The 12,282-nt window shown below is 42.6% G+C and overlaps 1 protein-coding gene across 15 annotated transcripts in view; it reads left to right on the top strand.

Moving 5' to 3' along the window:
- TADA2A (transcriptional adaptor 2A) overlaps positions 1-12,282 on the top strand; it is a 73,380-nt gene that overhangs the window by 47,798 nt on the left and 13,300 nt on the right. For 10 of the 15 annotated variants that reach the window (XR_013406316.1, XR_013406317.1, XR_013406310.1 and 7 more), the window contains 3 exons: positions 3,429-3,492; positions 6,945-6,988; positions 12,069-12,179. Coding sequence is in view for 4 of the 15 variants with exons in the window: in XM_002800440.4 (XP_002800486.2) it covers positions 3,429-3,492; positions 6,945-6,988; positions 12,069-12,179 (219 nt within the window). In the remaining 11 variants the exon portion in view is untranslated. The remainder of the gene's footprint in view (positions 1-3,428; positions 3,493-6,944; positions 6,989-12,068; positions 12,180-12,282) is intronic. The other 5 variants (XR_013406318.1, XR_013406319.1, XM_077970833.1 and 2 more) reach the window with 2 other exon arrangements.

Here is a 12,282-nt window from a genome sequence, read left to right as displayed (position 1 = left end):
TTTTTTTTTTTTTTTTTTTGAGACGGAGTCTCGCTCTGTCACCCAGGCTGGAGTGCAGTGGCCGGATCTCAGCTCACTGCAAGCTCCGCCTCCCGGGTTCACGCCATTCTCCTGCCTCAGCCTCCCGAGTAGCTGGGACTACAGGCGCCCGCCACCTCGCCTGGCTAGTTTTTTGTAGTTTTAGTAGAGACGGGGTTTCACTGTGTTCACCAGGATGGTCTCGATCTCCTGACCTCGTGATCCACCCATCTCGGCCTCCCAAAGTGCTGGGATTACAGGCTTGAGCCACCGCGCCCGGCTCTGGCATTTATTTCTACCCTAGAGGTCTTCTGGTTATTTAAAAAAAAAACAAAAAAACAAAAAACCTGTGGGAGTTTTTTGCTTCTGAAGGGTTTTTTTGGTTTGTTTTTTGGTTTTTTTTTTGAGACGGAGTCTCACTCTGTCGCCCAGGCTGGAGTGCAGTGGCGTGATCTCGGCCCACTGCAAGCTCCGTCTACTGGGTTCAGGCCATTCTCCTGCCTCAGCCTCCTGAGTAGCTGGACTACAGGTGCCCGCCACCATGCCTGGCTAATTTTTTGTATTTGTAGTAGAGATGGGGTTTCATCTTGTTAGCCAGGATGGTCTCGATCTCCTGACCTCATGACCCACCTGCCTCAGCCTCCCAAAGTGCTGGGATTATAGGCATGAGCCACTGTGCCCAGCCGCTTATGATGTTTTTTAAAATATACATTTCATTTTCAATTAAGGCAGATTTAGAATATAGCATTAACACAGAGAAATTGTCTAAAAAACATTTAGACAATTTCAGTGTTTTTCCTACTTGGAAGTGATAGGAAACAAGAATGGGGCCAGGTGCAGTAGCTCACCCTTGTAATTCCAGCACTTCGGGAGGCTGAAGCGGGTAAATTACTTGAGGTCAAGAGTTCAAGACCAGCCTGGCCAACATGGCGAAACCTTGTCTCTACTAAAAATACAAAAATTAGCCAGGCGTGTTGGTGCACACCTGTAATCCCAGCTACTCGGGAGGCTGAGGCAGGAGAACCCCTTGAACCTGGGAGGCAGAGGTTGCAGTGAGCCGAGCACCCCTGCACTCCAGCCTGGGCAACAGAGTGAGACTCCGTCTCAAAAAAAAAAAAATGAGTGGAAAGGTAGGCATAATCAAGACAGTAAATAGTCTTGTGTAACACGCAAGAGTTTGAACTGTATGTGGATGGGAAGCCACTGAAGAATTATAAGCTAGGGAATTACACCACTACATTGTGCTTTAAAATATTTCTCAAGTACCATTTGGAAGGGATGAGTTAGAGTAACGCAAGAATGGAGTCAGTAAGTAATGATGCCTCTCCTACAAGATAGCATAAAGATGACAGGAGAGACAAGATGCCTGAGCTAGGGAATAGGGTTAGGGATGAAGGGATGAATCTGACAGATGTAAGTGTTAAGTGCAGTGTGGCTAAGACTCATTGACTATGGAGGGGAAGGAGGAAGAATCCAGATTGACTTCTGTCTTGGACAGCTATCTTTACTGTGATGCAGTTATCCGATATAGGAGTTTTATAGGATAGGAAAGGGGTAGAATATAAGTTTGCAACTGAAGGCCATGTGAGTAATGATACCAGTAGGAACTGGAGCTTAAAATGGATATTGAGTTTGAAATTATACATTTTGATGGTACTTGGACCCATAGAAGTAGAGGAGTTTATAGGACTAAGGTGAGGGGTAAAAAGAAATTAAGAAATTAGAACAGAACCTTCGGAGCTCTGAAGATGGAAAGAGTGGCTAGGGAAAGAAAGAACCAGAACTATTGTACTCATTAAAACTTTTACTATTTACAGCCTCTTTCCTCCTTATTCCCTGTGTCTTTAACATAAGACTAAAGCCAGGAAAGGACTGGGTCCCGGGAAACCAAGCAGGGCTTTTATACTGCTTACGGTACTTGATGGAACTTTTCACTACAGAATGCGAAACTCTACACTCTAAACAGTTGCTGCTTCCCAATTGAAAACTCCCACATGTCTACAACTGTACCTTTATTCACATAAGTCTTGCTTTGACATTCTCTTACGCCTGTGCAGTTAAGACCACGATCGATATTCTTTCTTTTTTTTTTTTTTTTTTTGAGATGGAGCCTCGCTGCAACACCCAGGCTGGAATGTGGCGCCATCTCAGCTCACTGCAACCTCTGCTTCCCAGGTTCAAGTGATTCTCCTGCCTCAGCCTTCCGAGTAGCCGGGACTACAGGCACTTGCCACTGTGTCTAGCCAATATTTGTATCTTTAGTAAAGACAGGCTTTCACCGTATTGGCCGGGCTGATCTCGAACTCCTGACCTCAAGTGATCCACCCACCTCGGTGGATGGATTATAGGTGTGAGCCACTGCGCCTGACCAACATTCTCTCTTTTTGAGATGGAGTCTCGCTGTGTTGCCCCAGGCTGGAGTACAGTGGCATGATCTTGGCTTACTGCAACCTCATCTCCTGGCTTTGAGGATTGATTCTCCCACCTCAGCCTGACGAGTAGCTGGGATTTCAGGTACCTGCCATCATGCCCAGCTAATTTTTGTATTTTTGTAGATACGGTGTTTTACCATGTTGGCCAGGCTGGTCTTAAAATCCTGACCTCAGGTGATCTGCCCATCTCAGCCTCCCAAAGTGCTGGGATTACAGGTGTGAACTGCCACGCGCAGCCCAATATTCATTCTTATGAGTACTCTAATTGATGCAATTTCTAGCCCATGTATTACTAAAGATCAGATATTCACTATGTATAGTAATAGATACATAACAATGTCCAAAAAAGGTATTTAATAGAAAGCAGAATTTTTTTTAACTTTTATTTTAAATTCAGGGGTACATATGCAGGTATATTACGTAGGTGAACTTGTGTCATAGGGTTTGTTATACAGATTATTGCATCATCCAGGTATTAAGCCTAGTACCCATTAGTTGTTTTTCCTGATCCTCTCCCTCCTCCCACCCTCCACCCTCTGATAGGCCCCAGTGTGTGTTATTCCCCTCTACGTGTCCGTGTGTTCTCATCATTTAGTTCCCGCTTAAAAGTAAGAACATGTGGTATTTGGTTTTCTGTTCCTGTGTTAGTTTACTAAGGATAATGGCCTCCAGCTCCGTTCACGTCCTGGCAGAGGACCTGATCTTACTTATTTTTATGACTGCAGAAAGCAGAAATCATAATCTGAGTAATGCCATAAGATATATAAATAGGGGGAAAATAACCTTATTTACTGATAGAGAAATTCATTATGCTGGAATATTTTTATGTTTTCTAGACTAGTGAGTGTGGAGTAATTAGCAATATGAAGTTCAAAGTTTGGGTAAAAGGTTTACTTTTGTCTTGGTTTTATTTATTTATATTTTTTATATATATATATGTGATGTGTATATACAGTATATGTATGAATTTATTTGTAGCTCTGAAGATGGCTGTGGTAGATATCTATCATTCCAGGTTAAAGGAGAGACAAAGACGAAAAAAGTAAGTATAATAAACCATCCTGGCCTCCTTTCAGCTTTGGATTATTGTTTTGTGTGCGTGTGTGTGTGAGAGAGAGAGATAAGGTCTCACTCTATTGCCCAGGCTGGAGAGCAGCGGCATAATCATGGCTCACTGCAGCCTCAACTTCCTAGGCTCAATCGATTCTCCCACCTCAGCCTCCTGAGCATGTGGGACTACAGCAGTGCACTGGCTAATTTTTTGTGTTTTTTGTAGATACGGGGTTTCGCTATGTTGGCCAGGCTGGTCTCAAACTCCTGGACTTAAGTGATCCTCCCTCCTCGGCTCCCAAAGTGTTAGGACTGCAGGCATGAGCCACTGTGCCTGGCCTCAGCTTTGAGTGATTGACCACATATAGTCCATGAGAGAATGCTCCACTTGTGGCTTATCTTTTGACCTTGGAGAAGACTCTTACCCTCCTTAGACCTCAATTTTTCCATCTCTCAAATGAGGCTAATAATTCCTGTGTTATTTTTATATCCTCTGTCGTTATCCTATATTGACATTATGATGGACAATGAATAATATGGGTACACTGTTTTAAGCTTTTTGAAGTAAAAGAAGAAGATAAAGGCATGAAGACATTATTGTTACACTTTTTTTTTTTTAATATTTGTGAATCATTCTTTGCTTTTTCTTTTGTTTTTTGAAATGGAGTCTTGTTCTGTCACCCAGGCTGGAGTGCAGTGGCGTGATCTCAGCGCATTGCAAGCTCTGCCTCCTGGGTTCATGTGATTCTCCTGCCTCAGCCTCCCAAGTGGCTGGGACTATAGGTGTGCGCCACCACGCCTGGCTAATTTTTGCATTTTTAATAGAGACGGGGTTTTGCCATGTTGGCCAGGCTGGTCTCGAACTCCCCACCTTAAGTGATCCATCCCCCTCTGCCTCCCAAAGTGCTGGGATTACAGGCATGAACCACCGTGTTCCTTTTTTTTTTTTTTTTTTTTTTGTTAAATAAGAGACAGAGTCTCACACTTAACTCTGTCACCCAGGCTGGAGTGCAGTGGCATTATCATGGCTCACTGCAGTCTCCAACTCCTGGGCTCAAACAGTCCTCCCGCCTTAGCCTCCCAAGTAGTTAGGACTACGGGTGCACACCACCACACTTGGCTAATTTTAAACCTTTTTCTTTTTTTAGTCCGGGTGCGGTGGCTCACGCCTGTAATCCTAGCACTTTGGGAGGCCGAGGCTGGTGGATCACCTGAGGTCAGGAGTTCAAGACCAACCTGGCCAACATGGTGAAACCCCGTCTCTACTACAAATACAAAACTTAGCTGGGGGTGGTGGCGCACACCTGTAGTCCCAGCTACTTGGGAGGCTGATGCAGGAGAATTGCTTGAACCCGGGAGGCGGAGGTTGCAGTGAGCCAAGATTGCACCACTGCACTCCAGCCTGGGCGACAGGGTGAGACTCTGTCTCAAAAAAAAAAAAACCTTTTTTTGAAATGGGGTCTCACAGTGTTGCCTGGGCTGGTCCCGAACTCCTAGGCTCAAGGCATCCTACCACCTTGGCCTCCCAGAGTGCTGGAATTACAGGTGTGAGCCACTGCACTCGGCCTGTTAGGCTTTTATATTTGATTTTTATTTTTTATTTTATTATTATTATTTTTGAGACAGTCTTGCTCTGTCACCCAGGCTAGAGTACAATGATGTGATCTTGGCTTACTGCAGCATCCGCCTCCTGAGTTCAAGCAATTATCATGCCTCAGCCTCCCAAGTAGCTGGGACTACAGGCACGTGCCATCATGTCCGGCTAATTTTTTTGTTTTTAGTAGAGGCACGGTTTCGCCATGTTGGCCAGGCTGGTCTCAAACTCCTGGCCTCAGGTGATCCGCCCACCTTAGCCTCCCAAAGTGCTAGGATTATAGGCATGAGCCACTGCACCCAGACCTGTTGTGCTTTGTTAATGGTCTCTTTCTAACTGTTCATTTTTTTATGAGAAGTCGTTCATCTAAAAGGATTTCAAAGGAATTCCGAACAAGTTTCAGGCGTACTGGTTATTCCTCTCTTTGCAACATATCAAAAAGTATACATTCAGACTTAGAAATTATGGGTCTTAGACCCCTGTTGGTTTCAGAGAAGAGTATGCAGAGGGTATAAGAGTGCAGGTGCGTGTATATATGTGTAGGCATGTATTTAACTGTGGTGTTAACTAACTGTAGACACAGTGGTATCTCAGCAGTGAAAAGGAGAGAAGCCAGGTATGGTAGCATGAACCTCTAGGCCTAGCTACTTGGGAGGCTGAGGTGAGAGGATAACTTGAGCCTAGGAGTTCAAGGCCAGTCTGGGCAACAGAGGAAGACCCCATCTCTAAAAGAAAAAGTAAAAGAAAAGAAAGAGGGACTTGAGATTCACTCTGGAGGAACTAAGACGTGATCTAAAGCAGCAGTCCTCAACCTTTTTGGCATCAGGGAGCAGTTTCATGGAAGACAGTTTTTCCATGAATGGCTGGGGGCTGGAATGGTTTTGGGATGAAACTGTTCCACCTCAGATCATCAGGCATTGGTTAGATTCTCATAAGGAGCACACAACCTAGATCCTTCACATGAGCAGTTCACAATAGGGATTGTGCTCCTGTGAGAATCTAATGCTGCCGCTCATCTGACAGGAGGCAGAGCTCAGGCGGTAAAGCTGCTCACCTGCTGTGCAGCCTGGTTCCTAACTGACCCATGGCCCAGGGATTGGGGACCCCTGATCTAAAGTAAAACTTACTCTCTGCATGTCTGGAGTTAGCTTCCATGAAATGCTGAAGAAGCATACCCAGTTGCTCCTATGAGAAACTTCATTGCTAGTTACGAATACCTCTGGTATAAATCAGATTCAAGACACATAACTTTGCCTGGTTTAAATTCTCTTTTGCTTAAAACACACAATTCGAGCTAGAGAGTATTGTAGATCTCAGTTGTTGATGTTGCTATCAAATCTTTTGTTTTATGATGCCCTTTCATTAAACATGCACAATATTTATTTCTAGTACCATCAAAGTGTTGTGTGAATGCACAGTTGTAAATGTTGAATATGTGATCATGATGCCCTTTTACAGTTAGCAGATTTCTCTAAAATGGCTGTTCTCAATTATTCCCACAAGCTGAATAGATTAATTTTATGACATGAACAGAGATTCCTTTCGGTTTCATCTTAAGTGACAGACACATGTTTTTCAGCATTTGTGAGTGGTTATTGATTCATTCATTCACTCAGCAAATAGTCATGGAGAGTCTACTATACACAAGAAGAGGAAAAACCTGTGATGCCTGAGAGTCTAAAATTGTGTTAGTGATTCACTGACCTGCAGAAGTTTGTGAGAGTGACTTCTTTGGACCTCTGTATTCCACCTCAGCATGTTTAAGAGGTCTGATGACAGCTATCTATAGAAAGCATTAGTAAATGTGAAAATAATTCTAATGCACAAATTATTGTGGCTTTTCATTCTAGAATTATAAGAGACCATGGATTAATCAACCTTAGAAAGTTTCAATGTAAGTATTAGCAGTTTTCTTTATTTTACCATTTTTTTCCAATATTATGAGTAATTTTAAATAAATCATGTATTGTAGTTCTTAATCCAAGTTGCATATTAGCCTAGCTATCACTCCAGACTAATTAAGTAAGAATCTCTGGGGTTGGAGGCACAGCATCTGCGTTTTTTGTTTTTTTTTTTTTTTGAGACGGAGTCTCACTTTGTCACCCAGGCTGGAGTGCAGTGGCGCGATCTCAGCTCACTACAACCTCCTCTTCCTGGGTTCACACCATTCTCCTGCCTCAGCCTCCCGAATCGCTGGGACTATAGGTGCCTGTCACTATGCCTGGCTAATTTTTTTGTGTTTTTAGTAGAGACAGGGTTTCACCATGTTAGCCAGGATGGTCTTGATCTCCTGACCTTGTGATCCACCTACCTCGGCCTCCCAAAGTGCTGGGATTACAGGCGTGAGCCACCATGCCCGGACAGCATCTGCGTTTTTAAAGTCTTCGGGAAATTCTGATCCATAGTGAGAGTTTAAAAGTATTAATTTGGGACCATGTGCGGTGGCTCTTGCCTGTAATCCCAGCACTTTGGGAGGCTGAGGTGGGCGGATCACAAGGTCAGGAGATCAAGACCATCCTGGCTAACAAGGTGAAACCCCATCTCTACTAAAAATACAAAAAAAAATTAGCCAGGTGTGGTGGCACACACCTGTAATCCCAGCTACTCGGGAGGCTGAGGCAGGAGAATCACTTGAACCCAGGAGGTGAAGGTTGCAGTGAGCCGAGATCATGCCACTGCACTCAAGCCTGGGTGACAGAGTGAGACTTGGTCTCAAAAATAAATAAATAAATAAACAAATAAATGTATTCGTAGTCAACAAAACTTGTATTAAAATTCTTTTTTAAAAATTTGTATAGTAATTACAGTGTGAATATTAATGAATCATTTTCTGGATAGAGTCATGTTTTACAACTATGTGTTAAGCATAACATAAGGTTGTAAAAATATTTTAGATAAATAACAGAAAGTGATCTTTATTTTGGATGGTTGTAGGCAGACAAAATAAATGATGTTTAATATTATATGATGGTGATAAAAATACATACAGTGATTTTTAAAATAAATGCCACCTTTGACCTTACTGTGGTTTTTTGTTTTTTAAGAGACAGGGTCTTGACTATTGCCCAGGATGTAGTGCAGTGGCATGATGGTATCTTGCTGCAGCCTTGAAGTCCTAGGTGCAAGTGATCCTCCCACCTCAGCCTCCTTATTACAGGCTCGAGCTGTCGTGTCTGGTCTTCGCTATTTTAAATATCAGAGATACCTAAGCAGAGCAGAAGAAGTCCCTGTATTTTTCTTCTTCCACAACATAGAGTCTTCCACAAATAAGAAGGATGATATCATAATAATAATCACAATGTTTGTATTAAAATATTTGTAATAGTTGTGTGTCATAATATTCTTTTTTTGTAAAGAATAACCTAATGGTTATGTTTGTACAATAACCTAATGGTTATTGTAAAACATATCCTAGTTGATAGATTCTTGTAGGGGTATTTCTTTAATAATCCATAGCATTATAGGGTTCAGTCAACAAGGTTAAGTGTCTTTTTAGTCTAAATGAATATCTAGCCAGGCATGGTGGCTTGCGCCTATAATCCCAGCTAGTTGGGAGGCTGAGGCATTGGATCACTTGAGCCCGGGAGTTCAAGGCTGCAGTGAGCTATAATCATGTCACTGCACTCCAGCCTGGCCAACAGAAAATCTATATTATTTTCTTAAAATATAGCCATGATCATAAGTATGTTACATTTTAGGTCCTTTATTATTTATTTATTTTTTGAGACAGGGTCTTACTCCAGTTGCCCAGGCTAGAGTGCGTGGCTCAGCTCACTGCAGTCTCCACCTCCCAGGCTCAGGTGGATTCTCCCACCTCAGCCTCCCAAGTAGCTGGGATTATAGGCATATGCCACCATGCCCAGCTAATTTTTTGTATTTTTAGTAGAGACAGGGTTTCGCCATGTTGTCCAGGCTGGTCTTGAGCTCCTTGGACTCAAGCAATCTGCCCACCTCGGCCTCCTAGAGTGCTGCGATTATGGGTGTGAGCCACCATGCCAGCCTTATTTCCTTTTTCACTTTATGTTACATATTTTTCAAGTTACTGTAGTGTTTTGAGGATATCAGTTTTCATAGATTACATAATATGTACTTTTAATAGTTATGTTGTATATATACATGTAAGAGATATAATTATATGCTTCTCTCTTTAGGTATTTAGCTTGTTTTGCATTCTTTTAATCATTACATAAATAATGCTATGATGAACTTGTGAATAAAGCTTTGTCATTATTTAGGATTTTTTTAAAGGTAGATTTTTAGAAGTGGGATTAATACATCTAAAATTATGACCACTAAAAATTATTGATGCCTGCTGCCAAGTTGCTTTCCAAAAGATGGTTGTATTAATTTCTGTTTCTTCTAGCAGTATATGAGATTCCCTAGTGAACCCCATCCTTATCAAGACCCGTGGATCTGCAAAAATAATTCAGGATCAGATTAATTGATCGTGTTCTAGTAGCCACAGTAGTAGGTTCTCTATCTGAATTCCTGGGTTTTCCATAATAGTCCAGTTAATTTTTGATCTTTACTCCTTGTAGACATTGACTCTTAAATAAATTCTTCTTTCAACTGATAGAGGTCAGTTTTGCTTCATTATTCTGTTATCTATATTTTTTCAAACAGAGGGCTGAGGGGAAGCTCTGTTGCTTCTGAGAGTGTAGAAGTAGCGTGTGCATTGTGGTTTCAGAGGTTTTCAGCTGCCATTATACTGAATGTACAATTGACCTTAATATGGTAGGCAGGGGTTTTTTTTCTTCAAATTTAAAATTTTTACTCCATATTCTTCTGCTTTGTTTTTTGTTGTTGTTGGTTTTTTTTTTTAATGAGCTATGGCCGCTCCTTAAATCAGCTTCTAGGATTTTTGGGTAAGAATGTCTCCTGCAAGATAAGAGATTCACCTAAAAAGAGGACTTAGTTTAAATAGCGGTCGTAGGCTGGGCGTAGTGGCTCCCAGCACTTTGGGAGGCTGAGGCAGGAGGAATGATTGACCCTAGGAGTTAAAGACCAGCCTGGGCAACATAGGGAGACCCCCATCTCTGTATAAAAAAGCCAAGCATGGGGGCATGTGCCTGTAGTCCCAGGTATTTGGGAGGCTAAGGTGAGAGAATCTCTTGAGCCCGGGATGTTGAGGCTACAGTGAACTGTGATTGTGCCACTGCACTCCAGCCTGGGAAACAGAGCGAGATCCTATCTCAAAAATAAAAAATGAAAAGGCCGGGTGCAGTGGCTCACGCCTATAATCCCAGCCCTTTGAGAGGCTGAGGCAGGCGGATCACGATGTCAGGAGATCGAAACCATCCTGGTCAACATGATAAAGCCCCGTCTCTACTAAAAAATAAGAAAATCAGCCAGGCGTGGTGATGCGTGCCTGTAGTCCCAGCTACTCGGGAGGCTGAGGCAGGAGAATCGCTTGAACCTGGGAGGCGGAGGTTGCAGTGAGCTGAGATTGTGCCCCTGCACTCCAGCCTGGGTGACACAGCGGGACTCTGTCTCAAAAAAATAAAAATAAAAAATAAAAAAGCAAGCTAGGAAAAAATAATAGCTGTCATAAATGAAAGCCTGTATCTTTTGTCCAAGAGTAGATAGAACTAACCTAATTACTGATTGAAATGACCCAAGTAGCAGTTTGAGAGTTCCTGACTGCTCCAATCTACCAGTTATTGTTAGTCAGTTTTACTCTCCCGTCTTCTTTGCAGATACGTCTTTGGATTAGATATTTGGTCAGTAGTGATCCCCAGAGTTGCTGCTCTGGTGTCTCTGCATGATATTTGCATGACAGTTGTCAAATATAACTTCATTACCAGTAAATTAAGTTGTAGTAGTTAATTTAGTTTAGAGAAAGGCAAAGTGACCCGTATGAAGGATGAAAAAAATACATATCTTGCTTGAGGATGTGTAGGTGGTACATGCGAGAAATCACACCTTTTCTCAGCTAATGGGAAATCTTCTGGATGGATTATTTTGTCTGTAGCTTCCTTGTTTTCCTGTGGGAGTTAATACCATACATTTTGGCCATAATTCTTCCTAAGAATGTAAGATCTGCCTTTAATTGTCTTGTCCATTACTGCAAGCAGTTCCTGCCCCTGTGTAGTTTAAAAGATAGTGAGGTGGCTAGGCATGGTGGCTTACGCCTGTAATCCTAGCACTTTGGGAGGCCAAGGCAGGCCAAGATTGCCTGAGTTCAGGAGTTCAAAACCAGCCTGGCCAAGATAGTGAAACCCCGTCTCTACTAAAATACAAAAAATTAGCCGAGCATGGCAGCGTGCCTGTAATCCCAGCTACTTGGGAGGCTGAGACAGGAAAATTGCTTGAACCTGGGAGGCGGAGGTTGCAGTGAGCTGAGATCACACCATTGCACTCCAGCCTGGGCCACAGAGCAAGACTCCATGTCAAAAAAAAAAAAAAGACAGGTGGCTGGGCGCGGTGGCTCACGCATGTAATCCCAGCGCTTTGGGAGGCCGTGGTGGGCGGATCACTTGAGGTCAAGAGTTCAAGACCAGCCTGGCCAACGCGGTGAAACCCCGTCTTTACTAAAAATTCAAAAATTAGCTGGGCATGGTGGCAGGTGTCTGTAATCCCACCTACTTAGGGAGGTTGAGGTAGGAGAATTGCTTGAACCCAGGAGACCAAGGTTGCAGTGCACTGAGATCACACCACTGCACTCCAGCCTGGGAGACAGAGTGAGACTCCATCTCAAAAAAAAAAAAAAATCAGTAGATGTGGGAGATTAGTAATGCTCAGTGGTGGAGACGATCTCCAGTGATAACATCCCTGTGGGATAGTTGCTATGGTGCTGTCATTATGATTAGTGTTTTGCATTCTTGGCTTTCCTGTTTGCTTCCTGTCATGGATAAGTTAGTCATGTGAGGTTATAAATAATGTTCTTCTATTTTACTAATTGTTAAAAAAAAATGCTGAAAACTTAGGGATCCTTACATTTCCTATGACACATTTATGTTTTATTTTCTCTGTAGTAATGGAACGGCGGTATCCCAAGGAGGTCCAGGACCTTTATGAAACAATGAGGCGATTTGCAAGAATTGTGGGGCCAGTGGAACATGACAAATTCATTGAAAGCCATGCATGTAGGTGGTTTTTGAGCCTTAAGCAGTATTTGTGTGTGTATGTTTATATAAATAGGAGAGATAATGATGTGTTTTATTCAGAGTTCTATAAATAAATAAATGG

The sequence above is a fragment of the Macaca mulatta genome, chromosome 16 (assembly GCF_049350105.2).
Source record: "Macaca mulatta isolate MMU2019108-1 chromosome 16, T2T-MMU8v2.0, whole genome shotgun sequence".
NCBI lineage: Eukaryota > Metazoa > Chordata > Mammalia > Primates > Cercopithecidae > Macaca > Macaca mulatta.
Note: the sequence above shows the minus strand (reverse complement) of the source record. Positions and strands in the feature narration are given on the sequence as shown.